Source organism: Henckelia pumila, chromosome 4, assembly GCF_033568475.1.
Source record: "Henckelia pumila isolate YLH828 chromosome 4, ASM3356847v2, whole genome shotgun sequence".
Taxonomy (NCBI): Eukaryota; Viridiplantae; Streptophyta; class Magnoliopsida; order Lamiales; family Gesneriaceae; genus Henckelia; species Henckelia pumila.
The window spans coordinates 36,806,085-36,822,037 of NC_133123.1; the positions used below are offsets into that span (position 1 = coordinate 36,806,085).

The 15,953-nt window shown below is 33.0% G+C and overlaps 1 protein-coding gene across 1 annotated transcript; it reads left to right on the forward strand.

Moving 5' to 3' along the window:
- Positions 1-321: 321 nt before the first annotated feature.
- LOC140867005 (protein SKIP34) lies at positions 322-1,130 on the forward strand. The gene is made up of 2 exons (XM_073272072.1): positions 322-419; positions 509-1,130. The coding sequence occupies exons 1-2, from the start codon at positions 356-358 to the stop codon at positions 883-885; spliced, it is 441 nt and encodes a 146-aa protein (XP_073128173.1). The 5' UTR covers positions 322-355; the 3' UTR covers positions 886-1,130.
- The last annotated feature ends 14,823 nt before the right edge of the window (positions 1,131-15,953 follow it).

Genomic DNA, 15,953 nt, shown 5'->3' on the forward strand with positions numbered 1-15,953 from the left:
TTATGTGTTTGAATGTACTAAAATTATCATTCATATGTTTTTGCATACGCCATTTGTTTTTCAATAAGCATAAAAAAAAATTTCTATACACGAAATTTGTGATCCAATCGTGGATTATTTTTTGAGTTTGAGGAAAGTTTAAAATAAAATAGGGATTTAATGATACTCAGCTTTAATAATATGTAATGACACATGTGATTAGTGTGTTATGTCGGTTTGTTGAAAAAGATATTTTGCAATATTCAATTAGTGTCAAAGCACACCAAATTATGTTAATATAAAGATATCTTGCTTAATATAATCCTACTAATCATCGCACATGATTTTCACGTGTTCGCGTAATTTAATTATACGAATGAAAGAAATATTTATGAAAAATTATAGGAGACAAAAATATGTGATGTTTGAGATAAAAACAGGTATATCTGAATTGGATCATTTTTAAAAGGTAATCAATTTATTTTAATTAGTAACCCAACCATTACATGAAAGTAGTTTTCTTCTTCAGAATTGGATCAGAAATCGAAGAGGTACGTACGTACAGCTATCACTGCGCGAGGTACAACTGAGAGACTCCATCGGTTGAGGATGTGCTATGGTAGCGGAAGGTTCCCGTCGGAAGACGACATCTTCGAAATTCGTCCGGCGGAAAACCAGAACCTTGCAATGGTGGACGATCTGATGGCCCGGCTTGCGGAGACGGAGGCGCGGCTTGAGAGGGCGAGGGCGAGGGAAGCCGAGCTCAGCCACCAGCTCGACGAGATGAAGAGGTTCGTGCGCGTTATGGAGATCATCGAGACCTACCTCAGGCGCCGATGCAGGGAGCAGCGAGACCAATTGGCTCGGCTCCGCTCTTATTCGTCGGTTTTGGTATCATCGGAGTAATCCGCGCCTTTTATTTTCTTTTCTAGTTTTTGTCCCTTTTTTTTCTTTCTATCTTCTTCCCTTTTCTAGTTGTTCAAGAAGGAACAGTGATTGGTTAATGTTGTTTTTTGCTGTAGTATATACTCACAACTATGCATTCATAAGTAAATTACCTTGCTTTTTCGTTCGCTGTTGATCCATGGTCTGTTATCGATACATTGGTAAGCAAAAAGGCTCAAAACTGATGAATCTATTGTTATTTGAATATGTTAAAGTTTTTATAGTTCTTTTGTGATTGAATAGTGGATTATTTTTTTATGGGTAAATAAAGCTACAATAGCAGATGGGTAGTTTCCGATTTTCGATTGGTAGTAAAGGTTTCATATTCTATGGTTTTTAAATTTGATCTTATTTGGAGATGGAAGCAAAAGTATCCTCATGATCGATTTCTTAGTGCTTTAGATTAGGATTGATCCAATGTGTTTTAGCTGCTACATTATTGGAAAGAGATTCGTTTGTTGTGTTGCTTTCTCGATCATGGAGTAGAAAGAGTCCAGGGATTGCTTTGTGAAAGAGATGTCCGTGAGGGAACTGCCATGGAACCACTTCTTAGCAGATTAATCAATTACTTTCGGATGGCATAGACATCCCATAACAGGGTGAACCTTCAAGAGACCAGCAGCATACGGCGTATGGATGTTATCGATCAGTATAGTCTGTATTGGCTACCACGAATGGTTTCAGCTCAGCGCGACATGGTTTGAGTGCAGTTTGTATGGGTTGGATTAAAAGAAGAAGTAAATGGTGGTTCAAGCTGGGACCCTTTTATCTGCTGCTTGTGTATTGTCGATACTTGTTTTCTGCGAGCAATGTCGAGCTCCTTAATGATTGTTGCATGATCTAGACTTTGTTTCTCATGGTGCTGACCTCATCTTGTTAATGAACGTGACAGAAAGATGCTGTAGATTGTTTACCTGTGTATGCTGCATAACTCGTGTTGCATATTTGAATACGCCTTTAGCTTCAGGCTCGCTGACTCTAGCTAGTTTCAGACTGAAGCTTGTATGATGACTTAGATTCAAGGGTCACTTGTTTCATTCAGGAATTAGCCAGTTAGGTTATTGTCATGAAAATCATACCATTGTTTGACTCTATTTGATCAAGCGCCTGTGTTGTAACCTGAAACTATAGGTTATAGTAATGGTGTAGTTTAAATATTTGGATAGGGCAGCAGGCATAATATGTTGTACCACATATGCAACCACACATGATTTCTCTCCAACCGCCGGCTCAGACACTCTCATGGTAATGTTTGTCAAACATGTGATTTTGGCTTTGATATCATTTGTAGAACCAGTGTATGTTGTTGTACCTAAAGCTACAACGGAGGATAATGGTTCAACTCATTTTTAGACAATGCAATCACCCAAGTGATTGTTAGTTGGTCGATATGAGTTTATGGTTGCAGGCTTGCAGCATAAAGTTCTAAAGGGAATGAAAAGCCCTTTGCATTTGGAAATGTGATTTCCAACATTACTTAAGCCTGAATAGTTTTATTTATTCATGTTGTGCTAACTTCACTTCTTGATATCCCCTCCGACAGTTGGTGTGGGTAATCAAACCGATTTTCGGTTTGGCTTCATGTCTCGTTGGTTTTAGATTTTTCACTCTGGTGAAGAAGAGAAGAAACTACAGATAACAGATATCTTTACTCTATATTTCCCTAAATATTATTCAAATGTGCACAAAATTTAACATCAACCTCATTTCTTGTAGTGAGCTATATGCTAATGGAAAGACCACCACCTATAGATGAGACGTAATAACGTCTTTCTTTGCTATGCTTGTACAAATATTACTTCTCTGATCAAAATTTATCGAAAACTGCTGCTGAAAAAGAAAATTCAAATCACATGGCATGATATGGTACAACGACAATTTCATTAAGAAAATTCAAATCACATGGCATGATATGGTACAACGACAATTTTAATGAAAAAATCGCACCACCACCATCACATTTTAATAATAACTAGTATTCCACATGTGCGATGCACAGACTGTTATTTTTATGTAATTATTGGCAAAATTAGTAAATATGAGTGTTTGAATAAATAATTAAAATACAAATAAATTAAGATTGAATTGGATTAAATGATTTGAATTAGCGGTATTCACGGTTCGGATAACCGTCCGATTCGAACCGAAACCGAAAATTCGGTTCGGTTTTCGGTTTTTTGGATTTTCGGTTTTTCGGTTCGGTTCGGTTTTTTTTCGCGGTTAACCAAACTGAACCGAAAAACCGTTTTTTTTTTCTATTTTTCTTTTTTTTTTGAATTTGAATTTTTTTTACCAATCAATTAATATATACATCATATTGTGTTCCCATAAAATTAATTTTATTGAAAAACTGAAAGAACAAAAGTCGCCATTTGTTCTTTTTTTAAAAAAAACATAATTGGTTTAATTACTTATCTAATTAGTCAAACATACTTGAATTGTGGATTCAACTTGAAAAATGTATTGATTTAGTGATTTTAAAAAATATTGATTTTTGAAATAAAAATAATTAAAAATTAATGATGTTATTTTATTATATTATATATACACATATTTGCATTATATATTACATTATTTTTATAAATTCATAAATTATTATTATTGAAATTAAAAACGTTAGCAATTGTTTTGTTCTAAGTGCATTAAATCACAAATATTTGATTTAACTATTAATTTTTTCCAAAAAATCATTCGAATAACTAAAAATATTTAGTTTTTTTTTTAAAAAAATATTTTAATTTTTTTTTTTCAAAAAACCGATTTTTAGAGAAAGAAAAAAAATTTCAAAAAAAACCGAAAAACCAAACCAAATTGGTCGGTTCGATTTTCGGTTTGGCTTTTCGAATTAACCGAAATTTCGGTTCGGTTCGATCCAAACCGCTCGAATGAACACCCCTAATTTGAAATCTACGGATATAAATGTATCTTCATTGTTTAGATAAATTTAAAAAATAAAATAAAATTCATCTTAATATTTATTACACTATAATTGAGATCATCACAACGGATTTCAAATCCTTAGAGTATTGGAATCAAATTTAAATTCATTGTGGTTTGAGGGGTGTTTGACAGAGTTTATAAGTTTTGTAAATTTCTTTGGAAAACTATTAGAAAACAGTTTTAAACGGCTGAAATAAGCTATTTGACATCTTCCAAAATTTTTTATAAAAAAAAAAGTTGTTCCACCCCTATTTTTTTAGAAATGTCTTATTTTAATATTTTATTTCTTCATATTATCTTTGTATATTTAAAACTTTTTTATTTTCTCAAGGATTTATTTATCCAATAATTATATTTTTTGATACATGCAATATTTGTATTCTATACAAAAACAAAATAGAAATTTTTTAAATTTTAAAATTTTTAAAGTTGAAATAGCAAAATGGAAAAAATAAACTATAAAAATAAATAAAATAAAATATAGATCCATAATATTTTGATAAGATGAGTTACATTAAACTCTGTACGTTTGGTTCGTGTGATGAGATAACTGAAGGATAGATAATTAGAATGATAAAACAATGAAATATTTGGATAATTAATGTAAGGTGACAAAATGTGTGTTGTTTGGTAGCGTTTTAAATTGAAGGATAAATTGTATGTATTCCAATGCAATGACAAAATACCCTTCTTGTATATTGATTTTCCCAACTTATTTTTGTATATATCCCACCTAATGCATTTATTTGGAAATTTTATTATATAATACACAACTACTCAACTAATTATTTAAATAAACATCAATTCATGTATATTAATAAAATAATTATATTACATAAAATTTTATTAATTAATTTATTTATAAATTTTTTTCTTAATAACAATAATAAATAAATAATAATTTTATAGTAAAAAATAACTATAACAAATAAATAATTAATTATTAATAAATTATCTATTTATTATTCTTAATAATAATATAATATTAATTAATAATAATAATATTTTTAGTATTATTATTTATTATCAACATATTAATAATAATATTAATTACTAATTACAATTATTACTATTAACTAATTACAATTATTATTTGTTATCCAGTGGTATGGTATAGTTAATAGTAATAATTGTAATTAGTAATTAATATTATTATTAATATGTTGATAATAAATAATAATACTAACAATATTATTATTATTAATTAATATTATATTATTATTAAGAATAATAAATAGATAATTTATTAATAATTAATTATTTTTTTTGTTATAGTTACTTTTTTACCATAAAATTATTATTTATTTATTATTATTATTATTATGGAAAAAATATTATAAATAAATTAATTAATAAAATTTTATGTAATATAATTATTTATTAATATACATGAATTGATTTTTATTTAAATAATTAGTTGAGTAGTTGAGTATTATATAATGAAATTTCCAAATATATGCATTAGGTGGGATATATACAAAAATAAGTTGGGGAAATCAATATATAAGAAGGGTATTTTTGTCATTGCATTGGAATACATACAATTTATCATTTAATTTAAAATGCTACCAAACAACAAACATTTTGTCACCTTACATTAATTATCCACGTTTTTCATTGTTTTATCATTCTAATTATCTATCATTCAGTTATCCCATCACACGAACCAAACGGTTAGTATAAAATGTTCTTTATATTAACAAAAATTAATATATAAAGTACAAAAAGTTAAATAAACAAAAACAATTATAAGTATTATAATAAAAAAATTTAAAATTAAATCGTATATTTATCTATATTTTAAAAAAAATTAGATCAAAAAATATATCACTCAAATCTTAATATTATATTTTCTTGAATATCCTATATTATCTCTATCTATAGTTTTGAATTCAATCATATATTATTTGAATTTTTAAATTTGATTATAATGTCTTCACCATTTTTGAAAATAATTTTTTGGTTGAAAAATATTATAATTTCTATTTTAGCAATCTTTTCAACTTATACTATTTAGATAAACTAATATTATCTTTTGTTGAATATTCAATATTATATCTATTTAAAATTCAAATTCGATGACATAGTATTGTATTTTTAAATTTAATGATTATTGTTTATTATTTACTGAAAAAAAAATTTCGACGGAAAGTTTCATGTTTCTATTTTTAGCACACTTTTTGCTTTTATATATATATATATATATATATATATATATATATATATATATAGTTTAACTTCAATCCTATTTTTATCTATATTCTAAAATTATTATATTATGCATATAGACAAACCAATCATCTTATTAAAAATAAATGTTACATTTTATTTGATAAAAATAGACTATTTAAAATTTTTTACAATCGTATTTTATGTAAATTTAAAATTTCTGGATTAAATAACATATAATTATTAATATAATTTTTTTTGAATATTTGTTGAGTGGGTCCTGCCGTCAGATGCTGCACTCCCCATATCCCATGTTATATATATATATATATATATATAAACAATTTTGTTTCATAATGAAAAATATTTTCTTAAAAAAAAAACTCTATCGTATTTTTATATATAAAATTTTTTAAGGTATAACAAATATCATGTACAATAATATTTAAAATAATAATAATATAATGAAATTTTGTTATTTTATCGTGATATTTTTTATTTAATTTATCATGATATTTTGATATATTAAATTCTTCTATTGAATTTTTTGTGTTGTAAAATTTGTTGTAAAAATTTCGTTTTATTTTGCAAAACAACCAACGCTAAAAGAAAAAATTAATTTTTTTTTATTACGATAAAATATATTTTAATTTTTAAAATTAAATTGTATTTTTTATAATTTTATCTATATTTTAAAATTCTTAAATCAAGTATTTTATCATTTATAATATCATCTTATTTTTTAAATATTTAATATTATTTCTATCTATAATTTAAAATTAAATAATATATTATTTGTATTTTTTAATTTTATGATATCTTTACTATTTTCGAAAATGTCTTTTGGGCGGGAAAAATTGTTTTATTTCTATTTAGGTGTTTTTTTTGTTTATATATATATATAGCTAAATTAACTATTTATAAATTGAATTTGCACCTAATTGCAAGTGTGAATAGTTTGTTGTGATTTTTTTATGAGCTAATTCATGATTGCGAAAATAAAAGATAATTTTGTATAATTTAATTATATTTAAATTTTTAAATCCCTGATTTCAAATGACCTAATCCAAATACAACCTAAAAATTGATTATAAACCATACATATAGTAAAAATACGATTAATTTTTTAAAATTTAATATTATTTTATCTTTATTTTAAAATTTTTTGATCAAATAGTTTATCACTAATAATATCATTTTTTTAATCTCTACTATATGTGTATATTGCTTGGTAAAACAACCAGCTATTCTTAATGCCATATTATTTTTTTAATCTTCAATATTATCTCTATCTATAATTTCAAATTTAACCATATCTTATTTTTAAATTTAATGATTAAAGATAATGTATTTACTATTTTTAGAAATTATTTTGGACGGAAAACTATTTTTAGCAGACTTTTATGCTTTTATATATATATATAGATTTGTTTTATTATTATTATCATCATCATCATCATCATCATCATCATCATCATCATCATATTTATACCTATTTATTAATTTAAGAAGGTCTTAGAGATACTGCATGGTTTTTTGGTATAACAATTCAAAATTAATAATAGTTTCTATTTATTTATCTATTTTCAATTTCTAAATTATTTGGAAAAAAATGGAATAACTAATAAAAACTAGTGGTAATGCACACGCGTTGCATGTGTAATGTAGTATAAAAATATTTTGCGAGATGTGCAAATAATATAATATAAATATTTAATACATGCATGATGCATTTAATTTGCAAATAAATTTCCAACCACCGTATTGCAATATCCAAATTTATAACATTTATAAATATTATGAGTAACGTAAATGGAAAAAAATTAGACATTCGGGTTACCGTCCAAAGCTTGAAACGTAAATATAAAAGTATTTTTAAGTTTGGAGAAGAAAACCGTTATCACTTTCTTTTTTTTCTCCACGCAATTGACATTTTTTTTTTTGGATTTGTTTTAAAATTTGATGGTTGCCATACGATCACTTCCTTCATTTTCTCCCCGAGAAGATAGTAAAGAGATAATAATGTTTTAACTGCTTCTTATGGTTATCATTTTAACCCAAAAACTTTAATTTTTTCTATCATAAATTTATTTATTTATTTTTTGAAATTAAGTGTAATAAAAAAAAATCAATTTTTCGTCACACGCACTGTGTGTGCACAAATATGCTAGTAATTATATATTACTCATTCAATGCTCAACATAAATAAATAGTTAACAAAACCTAATTATATTAGATTTTTTTAGCAAACTTTTGTTTTTTGAGCAACTAAACTAATTATATTGGTTTTAGAAACATTTATTATAGTACAAATTTGACATACAAGTGGCTCAAAAAAAAATTTGACATTCAAGTTGTGAAGCCACGTTTTTTGGTCATAGGCTAGAATTGTAACAGCCACAATGAGTATGCAGATTAGTGTTGCATGTATCAGCCAAGGAGTGTAACAGCTAGAAATCAAGAGATTGTAACAGCTGCAATAATGAAGAATGATGGCTGTTAATATGAGTTATTGGCCATGAATGGAAGGCCCTTCAGCTGCTTCTTACACCTATAAATAGTGGCAGATTTAGCAGGGAGATCACACCAATTTCGAACACAAAAACTGAGTAAAACTCTGCACATTTTGAGTTCCAACCTTCTGCCACTTTCGAGGACTAGCAGAAGCAGTACCAGTTCGATAGCAGCAGTTCAAGCAGAGCAAGGTTTCTGTTCCAGTTTCAAAGCAAGCATTTTGTTCTATTGTGGAAGAAGATTTCTGCTCACGTTTGAGGCTTACCATCAACATCAAGTTCTGCACGATTTGTTATAAATCGAATACGGTAAGAGGGCTTATATCTATATATGTTTTAAATACGTTCATGATCGTGTTTGTGAAAATTCAATCGTACATGGCCTGGTTCATACTTCTTTGAAATTCGTACATGTTTGTTCTATGAAACTCCTTGTTATGCACTGTTAGAATTCGACTTAAGAAGTGGATAAGGAATTCCGAAAACATGATAAGATATGATATGACCCTGATGCGGTGGGTTATAAAAACCGTTTAAGGCCTCGCCCCCTTAGAGGAGTAAAAATTAGGGACTGATCAGTAGCCATGATTAACGAGATGAATAACAGTGCTATGTCTAAGTTTATGTGATATTCATGATATGTATTGATGCTCAGTTTCAAGTCATGCCTTTTTCTGATCTATGTTGCGATATGTGTTGGAACGTGCTTCCTTTGAACTCCTATATATATGTATATTCGACATTTGCATGTACGATTGGCCCCCTCTTGCTGAGTGTTTCCCAAAACACTCATCCCCCTTACTTCCCTTCCCAGATACTGAAGAGCAGTTGGATGATGATGAGAAAAACGCATTCTGGGGTTGGTGATCAAGTCTAAATTTATGGAATTGCTAGCAGTCTTATTAGTTTTATTATCGCTTATATTTCGCTTCCGCTATTATCATGTTTTGGTTATTGTAAAGACATTACTGGATTTGTAAAGACTGGTTGAAGGCTGTTTATGTACTACATGACTTGTTGTTTTACGATTTAAAATTGTTTACAACGCCGATGCTACGTTCCGATCACGGGGCGTGACATTTTTGTGGTATCAGAGCCGCCAGGTTCATAATCCGGGTGGGAATACCTTAGAAATTTTTTTGCAGTTACATTTTGTCGTGATGTAACTCGGATTTTGGCCGAATTCCTTCGTTTAGGCCTCCGAAATCGCGTTTTTGCCGTTTTAGGAAAGATTTAGAATGCTTATAACTTTTTATAAAAAACTCGAAATCCAATTCCGTCGATTGTGTCGTGATCCTCACAATCGATACTGTCAGCTCAATTAAAAATCTCAAAATTTTCCATTTTTGGAAAATTTTTCCGAAAAGTCCCGTTTCGTTTGTAATTATTGCAAACTGTTCATGTATTGTGTAATTGCTGAATTCTGATATATATATTTTTTTTTTTGTTCTAAGGCCTGCCTTTCCATTTGTTTTCTTTCAGGAAATGGCGCCCAGTTTTCCTCGTACTCGTGCCCATTCCATCTTTCGCATGAAGCAACTGGTTATTGATAACCAGAAGCATAAGATTACTCGACTTTGCGCTAAGGTAGTTCTTGCTAGACGTGAGCAGCGTGAATGGGAGAAGAGGGCCAACCAGTACTTCTATGAGTTAGAGCAAGTGAGGGGGGACAACATATATCTTCGTGATGACATGGACCTTAACCATTTTCGTGAAGAAGCTCTGCGCAACCAAGTGATTAAGTCTGAAGAAGAGCATAACAAAACGAAAGGAAAAATGGAGGCAGCTGAGACAGAACATAAGCAGTTGAAAGACAGATTGGGGACAGCACAGGACACCATAGCAGAGCTGTCTGGTGTTGTTAGCCACTTGTCTAAACAAGTGGAACATGAGAAGCAGTTGAGGCAGCAGTCCTGCGCAGAACATGGGCAGCATCGTCAACAGATGCGAGATCGCATCCAACAGCTGGAAGCTCAAGTCCAGCAATTGCAGGGTACAGTGGCAAACTTGAATAATCATAATGTCATTCTACTCCAGGCCGTGAATCAACTGCAAGAAGAGGATTCCGAGGAGGAACCTGAGGAGGATCCGGAGGAAGATCCGGAAGAGATTGAGGTTGAGGAGGTGGCCGCCGATGTTCTGGGAGATGGAGAAGTTATAGACTTAGATTAGTATGGATGCATTAGTTTTTATTCAGCTATGTTTTCTTGTCAATTATTTCCAAATCAGTTATTGCTTTCAATTCCAAAACTATCAGTTGTTATTTCAATTCGGTTGTTATTCTGAAATTCAATGAATGGTCTTTTGTTTACCTATGTGTTCAACTTGTTAATTTATTTTTCTAAACCATAAATCTATCAGAATCTTAGAAACTTTTACGTATGTAGGACATGGACGAGAGACCAGTACGCAACAATCGTAACCCACGCTATAGAAACCGCAACAACAACAATGAAGGGAACCCTCCGCCGCCGCCGTCGCCGCCACCGCAAGTATTAGGCCTAAATCATGCTGACTTGGCGGCTATAGCAGCCATTGTGGCTAACACCCTTCAAGGGCTGGGAAACCCGCCTGCAAATGGCAACCCACTACCACAGGTGCATGGGGTGAAGTATCATTATGAGTCACTGAGAAAGAACCGAGCCCAAACCTTTAAAGGAGATCCAGATCCTGAGGTTGGCCAATATTGGCTCAAGAATATCGAGACTCAACTCCGCCTACTCGAGATCCCTGATGAGTTTAAGGTGGATGTAGTAACACCCTTCTTGAAAGAAAAAGCAGCCAAGTGGTGGGAGGCAGTGTCACCACCTATGATAGCAGCTGGTCCAATCACGTGGCGACAATTTAAGGATGTGTTCCTGAAGCAGTATTACCCTGCGGAAGTCAGATTGCAAAAATTAAGTGAGTTCGAAAATTTCACTCAGACTCAGGATATGTCAGTGGTTGAATACACTTCAAAATTCAATTCACTTGGAACGTATGCTCCTACTATCATGGCTGATGATGTCCTGAAAATGCACCGTTTCAAAAGAGGTTTGAGCAGTCGTATTCAGACAGCTTTAGCAGTTTACCATGCCACAAGTTTCGCTGATTTAATGGGAGCTGCAATTTGAGCTGAGATCGATATCAACCGAAGGGATGGTGAGAAAACGAACAAGAGACCTCTTGTGGGGCAATCTTCAAAAGGAAAACAAACATTCAAGAAACCATATCAGTTTACTGGAACAAACAAGAGCGCTCCTTCAAAACCAAGCTATCAAGAAATCCAAACATGTAGTACCTGTGGATTTAAACACTTTGGAGAATGCCGCAGAGCAAGTGGCGCCTGTTTTGGATGTGGGAAGACTGGACACCGCATTGCAGATTGTCCAGAAAACAAAGGCAAAGAAGCTGAGGCAAAAGACAGTTTTGCTACGAATAAACCAAAAGAGAACAAGCCAAATGCCCGAGTTTTTGCGGTAACACAAGAAGAAGTCGAGAATGCAAATGACGTTGTAGCAGGTACCATTCTAATCAACAAAACTTCTGCTTATGTATTGTTTGATTGTGGTGCTACGCATTCATTTATATCTAAGAGGTTTGCTAAGAAGTTAGGACTTACTCCTGAGATACTGGTGGAACCTTTTAGAGTAGCAACTCCCACTAGCAAAACAATTGAAACACATAGGGTTCACAGAGATTGTGTAATGACAATTAGTGAACACATATTTCAAGCTGAACTCATTCAACTACCCATGGTAGAATTTGATGCCATTTTAGGAATAGATTGGCTAGCAAATAACCATGCTTTAGTAGATTGTCGCATTAAGAATGTCAAATTGAAAGCTGCAAATCTCGACGAAGTCATTTATCATGGCAAAGTCAAGGAGCAGAAGTCCCTTTTATCTGCTTCTCAAACTTGGAAAGCTATGAAAAGTGGCGAAGAAGTATACCTAGCAGTGGTAGGCGAAGTAAAGGAAGAAGTTGCACTTTCATTAGAAGATATTCCTGTAGTTCAAGAATTTCCAGATGTGTTTCCTGAAGAACTTCCTGGGGTAATGCCCGACCGTGAAGTGGAATTTGAAATTAATCTAGTACCTGGTGCTGCACCTATCTCAAAAGCACCATACCGAATGGCTCCAGCAGAGCTGAAAGAATTAAGAGAGCAACTCCAAGAATTGTTGGATAAAAAGCAAATACGACCAAGTGCATCTCCTTGGAGAGCCCCGGTCCTATTTGTGAAGAAGAAAGATGGGAGTATGAGGTTGTGTATCGACTATCGAGAACTCAATAAGATCACAATCAAGAACAAGTACCCCCTCCCAATAAGATCACAATCAAGAACAAGTCTTTTCCAAGCTCGATCTAAGGTCAGGCTATCATCAATTGAAAGTCAAGTCAGCAGATGTTCCGAAAATAGCTTTTAGGACACGGTATGGGCATTACGAATTTATGGTGATGCCTTTTGGGTTAACTAACGCACCGACAGTATTTATGGATCTCATGAATAGAGTATTCAAGCCGTTCCTCGACAAGTTTGTGGTGGTATTTATTGACGACATCCTCGTATATTCACCAAGTGAAGAAGACCACAAAGAACATCTCCGACTCACTCTCCAGACACTAAGAGAGAAAGAACTTTATGCCAAATTCAAGAAGTGTGAATTTTGGCTAAAGAGTGTCACCTTCTTGGGCCATATAATATCCAAAGAAGGAGTATCTGTGGATCCCAAGAAAGTGGAGGCAGTTATGGATTGGCCTAGACCAAAAACTGTAACTGAAATCCGAAGCTTTCTAGGTTTGGCTGGCTATTATCGAAAATTCGTGGAAAGTTTTTCTTCGATAGCTATACCTCTCACCAAACTCACACAAAAGAACTCTAAGTTCAACTGGGATGAAACGTGTGAACAGAGCTTTGAAATTCTGAAGAAAAAGCTGGCATCTTCACCAGTATTGATACTTCCAACTGAAGGCAAGGATTTTGTCATCTATAGCGACGCGTCAAAAGGAAGATTGGGATGCGTGCTCATGCAAGATGGAAGGGTAATTGCTTATGCTTCAAGACAATTAAAGCCGTATGAGCAAAATTATCCTACGCATGACCTTGAATTAGCCGCAGTGGTCTTTGCACTAAAGATTTGGAGACATTATCTTTACGGTGCAAAGTGTGAAATATTTACTGATCATCAAAGTCTCAAGTACTTGTTTACTCAAAAAGAATTGAATATGAGACAGAGAAGGTGGATTGAACTATTGAAGGATTATGACTTGACAATAAGCTATCACCCTGGAAAAGCAAATAAGGTAGCTGATGCTCTAAGTCGGAAGAACATGAGTAAGGTAATCTTAGCCTCACTCTCAGCACAACCATGTCTTCGAGAAACAGTCAAATTGAAACAAAGCCACGATCCTTCTTTAGCAAAACTCAGGGAGCAAGCAGGAGAAGGAAAGACACCAAATCTTGAAATAGATTCCAATGGAGTTATGTGGGTGAAAGGACGATTGTGTGTACCCAACATCGATAATATTCGTCATGAGGTGATGTCTGAGGCACACAAATCAAAATTTTCAGTGCATCCCGGCAGCACCAAGATGTATCGAGATTTAAAAGGAAATTTTTGGTGGAATGGAATGAAGAAGGATGTTGCTGAGTTTGTGTCGCGATGTCAGGTCTGTCAGAAAGTCAAAGCTGAACATCAACGACCTGTTGGATTACTTCAACCTTTGGAAATTCCAGAATGGAAGTGGGAACATATTTCTATGGATTTTGTTGTCGGTTTACCCAAGTCAAGGCAGAGTCATGACGGAATATGGGTAATTGTAGATAGACTTACAAAGACAGCGCATTTCCTACCGGTCCGCATGAACTACAACCTGGATAAACTAGCTACCCTGTACATGGACAATATCGTAAGATTACATGGCGTACCTGCTAGTATTTTGTCAGATAGGGACCCGAGGTTTGCGTCCAGATTTTGGAAAAGCTTTCAGAATGCAATGGGAACCAAGATCACTCTCAGTACGGCCTATCACCCTCAAACTGATGGCCAAACAGAGAGAACAATCCAAACATTGGAGGATATGCTGAGGGCTTGTGCTCTAGAATTTAGTTGTAACTGGAGTGAACACTTGCCTTTCATCGAATTTGCTTACAACAATAGTTACCACAGCAGTATTGGTATGGCACCATACGAAGCATTATATGGGAGGAAGTGTCGCTCACCTTTATACTGGGATGAAGTCGGAGAGAAAGCCATCACTGGACCTGAATTGATTCAAGAAACGGTAGAGAAAGTAACTATCATCAAGGAAAGACTCAAAGCTGCTCAAGATCGACAAAAGAGTTGGGCTGATATGAAGAGACGACCGTTGGAATTTGAAGCAGGTGAAAAGGCGTATGTAAAAATCTCACCCATGAAAGGAGTTGTTCGATTTGGAAAAGCTGGAAAATTGAATCCTAGATACGTCGGACCATTCGAGATTCTGGACAAAGTAGGAACCTTGGCGTATAGACTGGCCTTACCACCAGATATGTCAAGGATTCACAATGTTTTCCATGTTTCTCAATTACGGAAGTACATCCCAGATCCCAGTCATGTCCTTGAAATTGAACCTCTGGTAATTGAAGGGAATCTGAAAAAAGAGCTCAAGTATGAAGAAGTTCCAATACGAATAGTGGATACCAAGGATCAAGTGTTGAGAAGAAGAACCATTCCATACGTAAAAATTCAGTGGTCTAATCACACGGAAAGGGAAGCCACTTGGGAGTTAGAGGAGAAGATGCGAAAGCTATACCCATTTCTCTTTGAAGAACAACCCAATCCAAGTTTCGAGGACGAAACTTCTCTCAAGGTGGGAGGAATGTGAAGCCATGTTTTTTGGTCATAGGCTAGAATTGTAACAGCCACAATGAGTATGCAGATTAGTGTTGCATGTATCAGCCAAGGAGTGTAACAGCTAGAAATCAAGAGATTGTAACAGCTGCAATAATGAAGAATAATGGTTGTTAATATGAGTTATTGGCCATGAATGGGAGGCCCTTCAGCTGCTTCTTACACCTATAAATAGTGGCAGATTTAGCAGGGAGATCACACCAATTTCGAACACAAAAACTGAGTAAAACTCTGCATATTTTGAGTTCCAACCTTCTGCCACTTTCAAGGACTAGCAGAAGCAGTACCAGTTCGATAGCAGCAGTTCAAGCAGAGCAAGGTTTCTGTTCCAGTTTCAAAGCAAGCATTCTGTTCTATTGTGGAAGAAGTTTTCTGCTCACGTTTGAGGCTTACCATCAACATCAAGTTCTGCACGATTTGTTATAAATCGAATACGGTAAGAGGGCTTATATCTATATATGTTTTAAATACGTTCATGATCGTGTTTGTGAAAATTCAATCGTACATGGCCTGGTTCATACTTCTTTGAAATTCG